Here is a 15,687-nt window from a genome sequence, read left to right as displayed (position 1 = left end):
TAGAGAGCACAGCTCATGCAGTGAAAACCTTGTGTGCTGTCCATGGTGCTGAAATAATATCAGTTTAATGAATTTAATATCACTTCTTATTAGTCATGTGCAATACTGCAAGATTTGGTATCAATCTGATACCAAGTAAATACCAGGCCTATATCGCTGATACTGATACCAGTACCAATACTTTTTAATAATTACCATCATCAGTGTTGCTAATTCTGAATGAATTTTCATCACCTTTAAGACAGCCAGGTTGCTTCTTAGATGAAACTGCAGCAGTGCGTACAGGAAAGAAACAGAAAGTAAAGTATCTAGTTCATTACACTCGTAAGGAAAAAGAACGTGTTGGTTGACCAGGAGGACTGGGAGACCATGACAGATATAATAAATTATAAATGGATTATGTCTCCCTCTATTGGCCACCAGCTGTAAACACAGTCCAGTGATTGTACTTGGAAGCTGTGTTCAGAGTCTGACATGAGAAATATGGGAGAGGAACTATATCGGTATGTCCACACTGAAAGCTGAGGATTTTCTGGGGGAAAAAAGGGCAAAAGCTGTCACTTACAGTATGATTTCTGACACTTTTACAGCCAAGATAATGATACCTGGTAAAGGGTCTTTTAAAGGACCTTTGAACAATGATATCTGCTGTTTTCTGTCTGTACCGTTCGGCACTGTATTTTTGTCTGATATTTTTCTAAAGGAGAGTTTTCATCAGTTGTCACAGTGTGGTATTTTTCCTAGTACAGGTAGATCATATAAAATGTGCAGTCCACACAGAGAACAAGTGCAGTGCTACAGGGGCACACCTGACACTTTTGTATCCCTTCAACTAAGGAAATATTTTATATTTATATTTGACAATGTCAGCATGTAGCTGTCAAGAGAACACCACTGTGCTGTTATTGTCTGCATTTCTTGTTGCCTCTTTGCTAAAACAAGTCATTTACTGAACATAACATTTTTCTCTTCATCCACAGGCTGCATTTCCTCTTTTCTGGGAGCTCAGACAGAAATCATGAGTCATTTTCAGCAGTTTAATAAATTGGATATAGCAGACAGTTAGAAAAGACATTTTTATACACATATAAGCATAACGGGTCACTCAGAGGAACAAAGACGTTTTGTTGTGATATTATGTTGATTAGTTTTTAAAGCACCAAAATTATTTTACACACATCAAACTGTACACAGCATAAAAGACACAAACATCACCTACAGAAAACAATTTGATCACACACAAAATGTTCTCTGTCATGGCCTCAGTGATGACATGAATAACATTGTAAAATCTGAACTTTGACAATAAGTTTTTGTTTTCTTATAAATCAGCAGTATAATGCATCATAAGACAGTGTAATATTTCATTCCTGTTTTTTCTCAGAACAAATAATCAACTAATTTTATTACATGTACACGGGGATTTTCACAGTTCAGCATCAATCATCAAAATCTGCTGGGGCAGTCCCAACAGCACACAGAGGTCAACAACCTTTGTCTTCTCAAAACTAGGCGCCTGCTAATGTCTCTCTATCTGCTGTCTCCCTTTCTCGTGTCCTTGCTGCCCATTTCTTCGCACACTGTGTTCTCCTTTCTGTCGCCTCTGCTTCTCACCTCTGACTTATTCTCCCAATTCTGTGTGTCTGCTCTATGTGTGAGTGTTTAGCAGCTTGACCTATGGCCTACTTAAATGAATAACGAATATAATGCTTTACTATCGTTAATACAACTAAATCCCTAATATTAAAATAATCTATTCTTACACTTTAAAGATAACATGTAAAATTCAGCAGGAAGTGAGTGAACATCTTATAGAAATAAAACAAAGAGACTGAAACAAACTCACAGAACCAAATCATGAAATTGTGTCCTGATGGAAACAATGTCCCACACCATCCAGCCTCCACTTATTACAACAGAAATAAACACAATAGGATTTTAATACAAAGATGAACCTTATAATCAGTCTTCCAGTGTTGATATTGAACCAAGAGCATGTCATTGTTTACACTGACGTTGCTCATGTTGTTCGTGAGTCTTGAGTTTTGTTGAAATAATCTTTTTATGGACCTGAAACAAAATCAGAACAAATACGAGTTCAAAAGTGAAAAACAAAGAAATAATGGTGCCAAAGATGTGATGATGCTTTCTGACACGTTCATGCTTTAATCACACAGAACTGATCTCATCTGTTTTATTCAGACATCACAACAGCAGCAGAACACAACTAAAGCCAATCGTATAAAAAGTGATTCAGCTCATCAGCTCCACAAACTTTAGCAATGATGTCACACATTTAACTGCACATGTAATCTGATTACTAATGATTCAGTGTGTGTAGAGTTCACATTTGTACCTGAGGCTGATTCAGGATTCACATTATTGTAGTCAGAGCTCTCCTCTGTGCCATCATGTCTGCCTGATGTGATGATGGATTATTGTGTTTAATAACATGGAGACTGTCTTCCTCTAAAATTACACAAGTTACAAAAACAATCGACCAATTATTACATTTCATGTTTCTTGTACTCACTCCTCTTATCAAGACCTTCAAGCTGAAATCCAGATGTGACGTTGTTGTATTCATCTGCTGAAATAATGAAGTTTGATCAGCCAGAATAAATATTTACATTTCTTACAGCTCTGCTATTATCAAAGTTTATACTGTTTGTACCACTTCCAGTGTTTCCAGAGCCTCTGATTGATTCATAGACTGAAAGATCACCTACAAGTCATTGAAAATAAGAAAGAAGGAAGAAAAATATTATTTATTTTTGTTTTTGTCACTGTTTGCTGGAAAACTGAGTGTTGAAAACTGTATTAAAGAGAAAAGTAATAATTTCTGGTCTCACCATGAAGAAGAGAGGAGTAAACCTGAGCTTCATTCTGGTTGGATCTTTGTTGTGAAGCAGAGCTTTGATTGGTGCTCTGAGACTGAGTGAGACTGAAACAAATAATGAAAATTTAATGAGGAATAATTCAAAGTTAGCTTCATTTGAAGTTATATAAATGAAACTAAACTGCTGCACCAACCTGTTACAACAGGGTTCTGTAAAAAGCACAAAGATTATTACATCAGTTTGTTTAAAAGTGTCACAGCATCAAAATAAATTATTTTTCCTTTAAAAAGTCAAACAGAAAGTCTCTCACCCTTTATCTGTTTATAGCAACACATCAGCAGCAGCACGGCAATAATTCCACTAACAAGTCCGACGATGAACGGAACGATAAATGAACTTCTTTCACATCCAAAACCTGAAACTAGAAAATGTCAGATTTTGGATCTGAAATCTTAATATAAAGAAACAAAAACTGATGTTTACATTGAGATTTTACCATGAGATATAATGCTGTTTGACCTTCATAGTAATCCTCAATCATCAATCTATTCAACATTGTTGCTGAATACAAACTCACCAGTTGTGTTAATCTGAACTTCTTGGCTGTCCTCTGTGTAGTAAACTGGGTTTCCTCTTCCTCCTCTGCACCTGTAGAGTCCTTCCTGTGAGACACTGATTTGTCCATTTGAGTGGAAAACTGCATCTTGTGTGTTCAGGGCTTCAGAGGATTTCTCATCTCTGTACCAGTAGTATTTCCATCCAGATGATGATGATGGGTTCACAGAGCAGGTCAGGGTCACACTGCCCCCTACTGGAACAGCTGTGTTATCAGCTCTCAGTTTGGCCTTTGGTTTATCTGCAGTTCAGTTTAGAAAAAGAACAAACAAATAAATGACTGAATCTAAATAATTTAAAAATCTAGATGGAAATGGTGAACATGACCAAATCTTGATGACAAGATAAAATAAACTATAAACTCATTTTTATCAACACTGTGAAAGTTTTATACTTTCTTTGCAGTGTTTAAAAAGTAATTTGTCATGGTCTGGTGACTCCGTGTTTATGAATGAACAAATGAATGAAGCCCATATTTGTCACTTCCAGTTGCCTGCAGTGAAAATGGACCCTTCCCACCTTACATATATTATACAAACATCACATTACAGGTCAGAATAGGTAGCATTTAAGAAAGGCAATGAAAATACACAACATCGGGGACAGAAGGAGAAAAAAAGGACTAGACTCAGACTGCGTTCCACTAGGAGAGCAGTTTGTGTGTGTCTGTGTCAGTTACACGCATATGTCAACAATCAAGAATCAAGAAAGCCTTTATTTGTCACATGCAGGTTGCCCTGCAGTGAAATGGACAGCATTATGGAAAAACACTGAAATGTACAACACAATGGGCAAGTCGAGGAGGGGAAAAAAGAGACCTCTACTCATGCTGGGCTCCTATGGGAGGACAGAAAACAAAAAAACCTCCTCTGCACAAAGAGCACATAAATGTCCACATCACGACATCATGAAGCACGTGACAAGCAACAGGGGTGGGTAAGGAGTGAGAAGTAAGCCGATGCAGACACAGCCATCCTTGCAGCTATTCATCCAGCGCTGGGCCCAGACCCGCCATCCGACTCGGCCTTGGAGATAAGCGTATGAGGGCGTTTGGAACAAAGAGTCTAAACACAGTTTGTCATCAGGGGAGAAATTGTTTGTTATGTTCAGCTCCAGCCTTGAGACCACAACTGGGACCGATGTGGTAGCAGCATGAAATAATGGTGGTGTTCTTGCTTTAGTATGAACCACTGCATGTCAATTTTACAGTCAATCTAATGTCCATCACTGGTTCCTCACCATTCTCGTTGGAGAGCCGTGAGCCTCTCCACGATGTTATCAAGCTACACCGAGATGTTATCCAGTTTGCTCATAGAGCATAAGTGTTCACGACAGCTGTGAGCCTCTCCAAGATGTTGTCAGATGTTGTCAGAGTCTCAGCACTCACAGCAGCTGCAAGCTTCTCCAAGATGTCATCCGTGCTGCGTCTAATGAGCCCATTCTCGCTCCATCATTCCAATCAACATAGCGGGAAGCCTTGTGGGGATTTGAACAGCTGTTCCCGCTTTCTTTATTCTTCGATAAGCCAGGGCCAGGCCAGGGCCAGGCCAGGGCCAGGCCAGGGCCAGGCCAGGGCCAGGCCAGGGCCAGGCCAGGGCCAGGCCAGGGCCAGGCCAGGGCCAGGCCAGGGCCAGGCCAGGGCCAGGCCAGGGCCAGGCCAGGGCCAGGGCCAGCCAGGGCCAGGCCAGGGCCAGGCCAGGGCCAAGCCAGGGCCAGGCCAGGGCCAAGCCAGGGCCAGGCCAGGGCCAAGCCAGGGCCAGGCCAGGGCCAAGCCAGGGCCAGGCCAGGGCCAAGCCAGGGCCGATCAGCAAGAAGGCTGTTATCATGGTTCCAAAAAGATAGATGTCTTCAATGGGCTCTCTGGAACCCAGGCTTATCGTCGAGAAGAGGGTGTCAATTGCATTCAGGGACCAATTGATCAAATCCATAGTTTTAGGTTTTAGAGAACAGACTGTGAGACTCTTCCAGGGTAGAGGGAGAGAATAGACAGAGACATGAGAAAGCCAAGGAGGAAAGATAAGGGAGAAAGTGCGACCGCCTTCGTCAAGAGCCAGAGAACAAGAAAAAAAATGTATATGTGTGTGTGTGTGTGTGTGTGTGTGTGTGTGTGTGTGTGTGTGTGTGTGTGTGTGTGTGTGTGTGTATGCGTGTGTATCTCATGTTCAGCTGAGAGAAAGTGTCACCATGCCCGGTTAAGCTCAGCAGTCTCCAGTGGACCCAGGTGGCCTTGAAGGAGGGACAAAGAGTTCCAACAACAGTGTTGTTATCAGGGAAGAATTTTTGTTGTTCCAGTCAGCTGATGCCACGGGGAAAGCCGCATGAGTGAAGATGGTCAAGATCTTGCCCATATTACGTTCAATAAACACAGTCTGAGTACTCACAGGCCTGCCCATCGTCTATCATCTCGGCTCTCCCGGGCCAAGGCTTCTCATCGAGAATTTTGTCACGAACCAGTTGATCAAATCCACAATTCTTTAGGTTGTAGAGAACAAGACTGAGAGACTCTCTGGGGGTGAGAGATAGACGAGACTAGATAAAAGATATGAGAAGCTAAGCAGGAAACATAAGGGAGGGAGAAAAATGTGATCGCCTCCGTCAGAGCCAAACGAGAAATGTTTTGATTCTTTAAGGTTCTGTTATTTATTGTTTTTTCATGGTTTCACCTTTTGTATTTCTAGTTCCTTTTGTTATTCGTTAGGACTTTTGTATTAAATCCAGTCATGTTTGTGTGTTTTATTTTAACAAATGGCAGTGTTTTAAAAGATGAGAGGCCACAATGACTTATTCTTTCTTATAAATTGTAGATTTGCTGCTATTTATTATTATTGTTGTTGTTGTTGTTGTTGTTGTTGTTGTTAATAACTCTGATTATTTGTGTCATTATTGTCCTCAGGTGATGGAGCAGCAGGTCAGCATTGGCGTCTCTATACCAGCTGAAGGTTCATGACACAAAGTGGTGACAAACTGTCTACAATGAGGCTACTATCAGCTGCAGCTCTTTGTCTGACTAACAATGTAACATGCTTTGTAGACCATTGAATTCATCCTGTGCTGACCATTATGACATTTGTCAAATGGAGATCACACAACAAACATGACTTACTTGATGCTGACAATGTGAAGGCTTCACTCCACTCTGTTGAAGAATATGAGTCATCTCTGCGTCGACTCTTACACATGTAGTCTCCACTGCTGGACTCAGAAACTCTGAATGTCACATCATTATTGTGTGTCCACTGTGTGGCTGTCCTGGGTCCTCTCCATTCATACTCCCACTCAGTGGTTTCACCTCCTTCCTGCACCTCACATGTCAGAGTGATCGTCTCACCTCTGAATATCTGAGGCCAGTTGGGTTGTTGTTTTACAACAACTTTATTGAAAACTGTTTACACATATTAACAGTTGAGATACAAATAGAAACATGAAATCAACACAGAAAACTTCACATTGTATGTTTGATAATCATGAGTGAATGTATATTTCAAACTAAATGACTGAACTCACAGGTTTTCTCAATGGTGACATCATCACTTCTATAAGTGTAGTAAACTGGGTTTCCTCTTGTTCCTCTGCAGCGGTAGATTCCTCCTTCAGATACTCTGATATCTCTGTTTTGTTGATCTCTGATTTGACCTTCAGAGGTTGTTTGGGTTCGTCTGAACCACTCATATTTCCATCCATCAGAGCTCTGCACAGAGCAGGTCAGTGTCACACTGCCCCCTACTGGTATGATTGTTGTTCCTGCTGTCAGTGTGGCCCTGGGTTTATCTGCTGTTATAAAAAAGGAGGAAATTATATAAATATGCAGATGATTCATTAAAAATGCATAAAAACAATCAATCATACCTAAACAGATCTGAAGATTTTCAGTCAGTGACTCTGGGTAAATGGATTTGCTCTACTTATATATTGTATTTAGCCACTTAGAGCCTGTTTGTCTGAGGTATCAAACTGTGGCATTGTTTAGACACAACATTGAAGGATGAACCAAACACTGAAGACTGGAGAATGTGATTCATTAGACTCAACATAAAATATTTGTTTTCCGTCCGCCTGAGTGCTTCCTGAGAGGAAAACTTTGTAATGAGAAAGATTACTGTGGTAATGTGTCTGTAATGAACTGAGGCCATTTTCTGCTCTCTGGTTCGGCTTCTATGACCTGCATCCACATGTAAGACGTGCATTAGAAGACATTTATTTATATTTCACAGAGAATCCATCCTCTGTTATTTGGTTTTGTCATTATTTTTATACCCAAGTCATACATATGTATCTAGTTATTTTGTGTATTTATTTATTTTATATTTGAAAGCTTTCATTTTCTTTGTGACCTTCCCACACGTGTCACTTCCTGTAGTTTTGAAGGAGGCCCTGCTGGGGAGAGATGAGATTATGCTACAGGGAGTGCAGAATTATTAGGCAAGTTGTATTTTTGAGGAATAATTTTATTATTGAACAACAACCATGTTCTCAATGAACCCAAAAAAACTCATTAATATCAAAGCTGAATGTTTTTGGAAGTAGTTTTTAGTTTGTTTTTAGTTTCAGCTATTTTAGGGGGATATCTGTGTGTGCAGGTGACTATTACTGTGCATAATTATTAGGCAACTTAACAAAAAACAAATATATACCCATTTCAATTATTTATTTTTACCAGTGAAACCAATATAACATCTCCACATTCACAAATATACATTTCTGACATTCAAAAACAAAACAAAAACAAATCAGCGACCAATATAGCCACCTTTCTTTGCAAGGACACTCAAAAGCCTGCCATCCATGGATTCTGTCAGTGTTTTGATCTGTTCACCATCAACATTGCGTGCAGCAGCAACCACAGCCTCCCAGACACTGTTCAGAGAGGTGTACTGTTTTCCCTCCTTGTAAATCTCACATTTGATGATGGACCACAGGTTCTCAATGGGGTTCAGATCAGGTGAACAAGGTGGCCATGTCATTAGTTTTTCTTCTTTTATACCCTTTCTTGCCAGCCACGCTGTGGAGTACTTGGACGCGTGTGATGGAGCATTGTCCTGCATGGAAATCATGTTTTTCTTGAAGGATGCAGACTTCTTCCTGTACCACTGCTTGAAGAAGGTGTCTTCCAGAAACTGGCAGTAGGACTGGGAGTTGAGCTTGACTCCATCCTCAACCCGAAAAGGCCCCACAAGCTCATCTTTGATGATACCAGCCCAAACCAGTACTCCACCTCCACCTTGCTGGCGTCTGAGTCGGACTGGAGCTCTCTGCCCTTTACCAATCCAGCCACGGGCCCATCCATCTGGCCCATCAAGACTCACTCTCATTTCATCAGTCCATAAAACCTTAGAAAAACCAGTCTTGAGATATTTCTTGGCCCAGTCTTGACGTTTCAGCTTGTGTGTCTTGTTCAGTGGTGGTCGTCTTTCAGCCTTTCTTACCTTGGCCATGTCTCTGAGTATTGCACACCTTGTGCTTTTGGGCACTCCAGTGATGTTGCAGCTCTGAAATATGGCCAAACTGGTGGCAAGTGGCATCTTGGCAGCTGCACGCTTGACTTTTCTCAGTTCATGGGCAGTTATTTTGCGCCTTGGTTTTTCCACACGCTTCTTGCGACCCTGTTGACTATTTTGAATGAAACGCTTGATTGTTCGATGATCATGCTTCAGAAGCTTTGCGATTTTGAGACTGCTGCATCCCTCTGCAAGATATCTCACTATTTTTGACTTTTCTGAGCCTGTCAAGTCCTTCTTTTGACCCATTTTGCCAAAGGAAAGGATGTTGCCTAATAATTATGCACACCTGATATAGGGTGTTGATGTCATTAGACCACACCCCTTCTCATTACAGAGATGCACATCACCTAATATGCTTAATTGGTAGTAGGCTTTCGAGCCTATACAGCTTGGAGTAAGACAACATGCATGAAGAGGATGATGTGGACAAAATACTCATTTGCCTAATAATTCTGCACTCCCTGTAATGATCCTGTTACAGAGGTTAAGCACAGTAAAAGTGCTAAAATGGTTCAAATCTTGGTTGCTGTATTCAAAGACACTGCTTCTTTTAAAGCTGTGCGTGTAGAAGCCCAATCACATGAAGTTGCTGAACTGAATTGATTTTTATTTAAACAGTGTTGGAGAATAAACTCAGCAGGCAAAGCAACAGCTGACTCATCTCCTCGTTGACACAACACAGTTTGCAGCAACAGTGTGAGGCCAGACCAGCTACACACAGTGAAATGAAATGGCTTCTTTCTTTGGCTTTGATCCCCCAAATTTCATAAACTGTGTCCTGGTGGTTTTAATGTGACCTCACTGAAAGACAAACAGACTGAAGAACTGCTGGTGTCACTGCTGTGATTGTGCTTTCTGCTCTCAGTGTGGCTCTGACTCTGACTGGCACCAAACACAAGGTTATAATCTCACACAGGCGATCTGTCTTAGCTCAAAACTACACAACAGACGCACCTGATTTGTTATTTTTTCCTTAAAACTATCATCTCTGTACATTCCCCTTTAAATGAATCATTGTGGAGTCACAGTGCACTCAGCTGTGTGTCTGTTTTGCACAGTGAGTTTCTTGGAGGGTCTGAATTGTTTCTTGATGTTGAGTTTAAAACACAAAACAGGAAACTTCAGTTTGAATCGTAAACCAACTCACATGAAACTGTCAGTCTGAAGGCATCACTCCATCCTGTGAAGAGATAGTCACTGCTACCCCGACATCTGTAGTCTCCACTGTGGGACACTGAAACTCTGCTGATCCTGTATTCACTGGATGTTGGAGGGCTGTTTGTGTTGGGTGCTGTCCATTCATATTTCCACACCTTTCCTTCACCTCCCTGAATCTCACATCTGAGAGTGATTGTCTCACCAGTGAATATCTGAGACCAGCTGTGCTGCAGTTTCACATCAGTCCTGTTGGAAACTTTCCACAGCAACATTTCTCAGTTAGGACACAAAAGGAATGAATAAACATTTTATAATCCCTGTGGCTGAAACTCCTCCTGCTGGCTGATCTAAGAAAAGGTTGATTAACCAGAGTGAGAAGTTTGCAGTTCGAAATCCTAACAGAATAAAATCAGATGCAGAAATCTGGAACAAATGTTTTATGTTCACCTTTCTGTTCAGATCAATAACTTTAAAACAGCTGAATTCATTTTAAGCATTTATCCTCTGATTCATATATATATAAAAGGATGGAGTGGTTTCCAGTAACAAGGAATGGTGAGCAACCACTGCATCATCAAAAACATCATTCACTGTTATTTCCATCTACATATAAAATAATGTTGAGCTATGTGTGCACGTGTGGTTTGTGGATCGGCTGGGAGAGAGGAGTCTGGAGGACTGAGGATGTTACAAATTGAATGTTTGGGTCAATTTTGAACACTTTTTTTAATGTGTGTGTGTGTGTGTGTGTGTGTGTGTTGTGTGTGTGTTGTGTGTGTGTGTGTGTGTGTGTGTGTGTGTGTGTGTGTGTGTGTGTGTGTGCATGTTCATATTTAGTATGTTAATCAAAATTTAACACCAAAGGGCCGTAGTCCGTGAGAAACATAACAAAACTCTGTTTGTATTTTTATTCCAGAACCAGTATATCATTAATAATTCAAAAACATTGGTACCAGTTCAGCTCAGTAGGTGAGCAGTCTGGCCAGGTTCGAGTCCCAGCACGCACCTCTTTCCTTCATTTCTATTCTCTCACTCGGCTTTCCTGTCTACCTACATTGTCTCTATCCAATAAAAGCTAAAAGGCCTGAAAAGATCATCTTTAAAAAGTTAGGAGCATTCATGGTTCACACATTTCATGTGTAATTATTGCTTCACAGGTCATGATGATGTCGATGACTGTAGCCGTGCTTCTAGGTCACACGTATGTCTACAGAGTCACAATGGGAGGTGTTTGGACGCTGCATACATGCATCATCCGTTATTATAGCTTTGATTTGCACAGAGGAGGAGCTCCAGGTCACTGAAAGTCGAGCAGGTGAGAATTTCTGTTCACTCGCTCTGGGCGGTCAGACTCCCACAGAGAAGAATGTCTAAGTCTCAGTTTTTACCATTTAAACATGTATGAATAAAATTAAATGCAGACTTCTGGTGAAGCCTGCATCTCCCAGCCGTCATTGTTACCTTTCTGTTGTAAGGACAAGTCACAAAGTCTGTCCCACTCAGTGTTCAGTTATGATTTTCAAATACAAATAAATATAATATTAAATGGTTTTTTTAGTGACACAAAAACATGCTTAGGAATGACTGAGCCATACATTTATTTTCTAACTGGTTATATACTATTATTATTATTATTATTATTATTATTATTATTATTACATCATAAAATTATAACAGTTTTATTAGCCCTTATCAAATGCTTGACAGGTCCATAATTACTTCAGATTAAATGTTTAAACTCACCAGTTTCCTGAATGATGACTGGATCACTTTGTGCTATGAGTGAAGTTTTTGTCTGTTCTCCATCCTCTGCATTGGTATTTTCCTCCTTTAGAGATCCTGATCACTTTATCTGATCCAACAGCTTCTGTGGACTTCACTGCAGGTGAGGTTTCTCTGACCCACTCATATTTAAGTCAGCAGAGTGTTTCACATCACAGGTCAGTGTCACACTGCCCCCTGCTGGTATGGTTTTGCTGTGTGCTGTTACAGTGATCTTCACTCCATGTCCCTGTAATTAAGAAATAACAATGAAATGAAAAAAAAAGTGAAAGTATTTACTGTAAATGAAGTAAAAAAAAATATCACAAAAAACTGAAAGTAGTGGAGCTACATATTAGTGAGCTTGTAATTTCAATTGTTCCATCAAAACATCAAACATGGATGTAGAAAACCTGGAGTGTGTCATGATCGCGGGTCTCTGACTTTGTGTTTCTGAGTTTTAGAGGTGTAATTCTTTGTTTCTTTGTGTTTGTTCTTTTGTTTATTGATCTAATTTATTCTTGAGTATTTTATGGCACCTTTAGTTCTTCTTATAATTTAGTCTTTAAGTTTAATTTTTTCCTTCAGTGTTGCCAGTCTCACCCTCCTGTGCATTTAGGTCCTCATCTTTCATCACATGACAGGATGAAGAAGTTTGATGTTTTCTTTTCTGCAGTTCAGGTCAATAACTTTAATCAGCTGTATCAGGTTCAATGATTTATCCACTAATTAAATATAAAACACAGAACTAAATTTTTAAAGACAATCAAAGGTCACAAACTCTGCATTAAGAGGTTCCACATATTTAGAAATGGAGAAACTTTGGATAATTCAAGCTGTTTTATTCCAGATTAAAATTTTAAACTCACCAGTTTCCCGAATGGTGACAGAGTCACTTTCTTGTGGGCCTGAATTTGTCCCTTTTATACGTCCTCTGCAGCTGTAGATGCCAGCTTTAGAGGTCACCAGTTCTCTCTTTGATCACCAGCTACTGCGGTCTTCTGATTAGAGTTTAAATGGGGTTCTCTGAACCAGTCGTATTGAAAGTCAGCAGAGTTCTTCACATCACAGGTCAGTGTCACACTGCCCCCTGCTGGTATAGTTAATCTGTCTGCTGTCAGAGTGGCCTTCACTCCAAGGTCTGTAATTTAGAAAAATATCAAAAGAATAAAATTGTTGCTCTGAATGTTTGATGCAAACTTAAATAATGTGAATCATCTTTTGCAGCCATACAATTCAACACACTGAACATCTACAGAGACTTTGGAGTGACGTGTTAGACAGCTTCTAATCAAAACACCAATGAGGGATGAAGGAAACAAACTCTATGCTGAGCTCAGAGCAGCATTTGGTTACCATGTTCATGTTGGTTTTTCCTTTAATGTGTCATCTGTGTGGAGCTTTTGATAATTAGCATTTTATAGCTCCAAGAGGTAATACAATACAATACAATACAGTTTTATTTATATTGTACATTTAAAAACCCGAAGGCACACCAAAGTGCTTCACAGTAATATGGAGAATCAACATAAGTCAATAACAGGGTACAGATTGGGCACCAGCACAGACAGAATAGAGGCACTAACAGACCAGAGGAGTTAGATAAATACAAAATCCACTAAGAAGACAAAAACAGCAACAAAATTAATAATAAAAAAAAAATAAATAAATAAATTTAATAAAATTTAATAAAAAAATTTATAATCCAAAAATTAATCCAAAAATCCCACTGTATGAAACAACCATACAATCCAACAGCAAAACTCAGTGAGATAAACTGCACTACACACACTGTGATATATTCTGATCAGATAAACATGAAAATAAAATCCACATGTATGAAACCACAGCTCTTCAGTAAATATACAGTTTGTATCGTGGGTGTGTGTTTGAGTGCTCACACACTTAACATGGTTATATTAACATTTCACCAATAATCTCAATGAAATGTTTGGTTTATGATACAAAATATAACACAGACGAGCAAAACAGGAGAAGCTAAATACTAGTTAAGATCAACACGTATGATAAAATGGAAGAAAAAACAGTTTCTCACCTTCAGTGTTTCCATGTCTGACTGTACTGAGCCTAAGTAATGAATGAAACATCATCAGACATTATACAACTGACAAATCACAATAAATATAAACTGAGGCGTTTTAAATCTTCACATGGCACAGTTATCATCAAATTTATGTTTCTATTAGCTGTGAAACAGGCTGGAAACAAGAAAAAATCTACTCTGCTGTGTTGAAGCTGTCAGGTAAACAGGTTAAAGCAGTCATACACTGTAACTGTCACCAGTGAGAAACTTTTCCTTCATCACTGCCATTCAAACAGTAAAGGTGTGTATTGTACTCACAGAATAACCCCAGCAACAGAGCAAAGAGTGCCCCATCCTCACGTCCAGCCCTGCACTGATCTGCATCTAATCTCAAAGTGTTCGACTTTGCATTGATAATAATGCAAACAAAGAGAAGCTGCACTTAATGTAGATAGACCAGAGTTTATATTCAGCTCCTCCTTCTATCACCTCTCTGTGCTTCCTTCCTTTTACACCAACCTCAAACAGCTCCTGTAGCTTTGACCACAGCAGTTGTGTGACGTGTTCATGTTCAAACTTTTCTTGTTTTGTGATACACAAGTGTCTTTCAACCCTATTTAACAAAGTTTTTGCTTTTTTTTCTCAGTTAGTTTCTGTTTAAATTTATTTTATTTACTTTGCTTTACATATCCAAGAAACTCTGTTTTTGGAAAAAAAAATATGAAAAAAAGTTTTTAAAAAAGTACTGAAGTACCTTTCTTGTACTTAAAGTGCAAAAACTGAACAAAAACATACAGAAATGTAAGCTTGTTGTTAAACCTTCTCAAATTTTGGTTTTCAGTCATCAGTTTTGAATAATTTAACTTTGGTTTGATTTACAGATTTATTACATTGTTTGATGAAGAATGATGATGTTGATCTTACTGAAAGGTTCAGCTTCTCCATCACAGACCAAACTCCTCCTGGATGGAGCAGCTAATGTAACTGCAGCATCCAGCAGACAGATAAATATGAGTGAAGCATAAAGGTTTGGTTACAAAACCATCATGTGTTACAAGTTAAGATTTTGAGGGTAGAAATAGAAATTATTTTTATTTAATTCACACATAGATGCACTTTACAGCACATCCATACAGAGACTGAAAGGCAGCTGCTTTTCAGTGTGAGAAAAGCTGTTCACATTTTCCCACAAAGATTTTATTTCTTTATTGTCTCATCACCACAATGATGCTACTTTTGTCTGTTTTCACACACGCCATGCATACTTTAATGTAGCATTGATAACTATTACTATTATTTCAGTACAGGCAGGTCACATAAACATGTGTCATGCACACAAAGATCAAAGTGAAATTTCACCGTGCTCTTTGTCTGAATTCCTTGTTAACTTTCTGCTGTGAGCTGATAACATAAAACAAGACACCTGCTAAGCTGAAGACTTTAGGCTGAAACCACAGGCTGCATTTCCTCCTTTCATGGTGATACAGCCACAAACCATGAGGTCAGCCAGTAGATAAATATAAACCTTGTGACAGAAGAGACAAGGACCAAGGATCACACACCACACACACACACACACACACACATACAGATGCATTGTAGCTGCTCGGAAGGACTAAAATGTTCTTCTGTATTGTCACTTTTGCAGTTTGATGTGTTATTATTGTTTGGTATTGCTGCTTGAATGAAACAGTCACTTTACTGGTGTGAATTTATTGGAGTTTTATTTCAGCATTTTAAAAGTTTTAAATAAATTAAAAGATAAAACTTC

At 39.4% G+C, this 15,687-nt stretch overlaps 1 protein-coding gene across 1 annotated transcript; it reads right to left on the bottom strand.

Annotated features, from left to right (window-relative positions):
- Nucleotides 1–667: 667 nt before the first annotated feature.
- Nucleotides 668–12,020, bottom strand: LOC120743510. The gene is made up of 12 exons (XM_040047137.1): nucleotides 12,017–12,020; nucleotides 11,855–11,920; nucleotides 10,101–10,367; nucleotides 3,418–3,696; nucleotides 3,151–3,261; nucleotides 3,034–3,049; nucleotides 2,853–2,944; nucleotides 2,675–2,725; nucleotides 2,534–2,590; nucleotides 2,357–2,419; nucleotides 2,038–2,070; nucleotides 668–1,605 (listed from the first exon to the last, which is right to left on the bottom strand). Exons 1-11 carry the CDS (start codon nucleotides 12,018–12,020, stop codon nucleotides 2,063–2,065), a joined length of 1,014 nt encoding a protein of 337 aa, XP_039903071.1. The 3' UTR covers nucleotides 668–1,605; nucleotides 2,038–2,062.
- Between the last annotated feature and the right edge of the window lie 3,667 nt (nucleotides 12,021–15,687).

This window comes from Simochromis diagramma, unplaced genomic scaffold, assembly GCF_900408965.1.
Source record: "Simochromis diagramma unplaced genomic scaffold, fSimDia1.1 OVJJ01000810.1, whole genome shotgun sequence".
NCBI classification, from domain to species: Eukaryota; Metazoa; Chordata; class Actinopteri; order Cichliformes; family Cichlidae; genus Simochromis; species Simochromis diagramma.
Note: the sequence above shows the minus strand (reverse complement) of the source record. Positions and strands in the feature narration are given on the sequence as shown.

Coding starts and splice junctions, on each gene's coding strand:
- LOC120743510 (XM_040047137.1), bottom strand. Junction 3,262..3,417: donor AGTTCAGATTAACACAACTG/GTGAGTTTGTAT, acceptor GACATTTTCTAG/TTTCAGGTTTTGGATGTGAA. Junction 2,591..2,674: donor CTCTGGAAACACTGGAAGTG/GTACAAACAGTA, acceptor TCATTATTTCAG/CAGATGAATACAACAACGTC.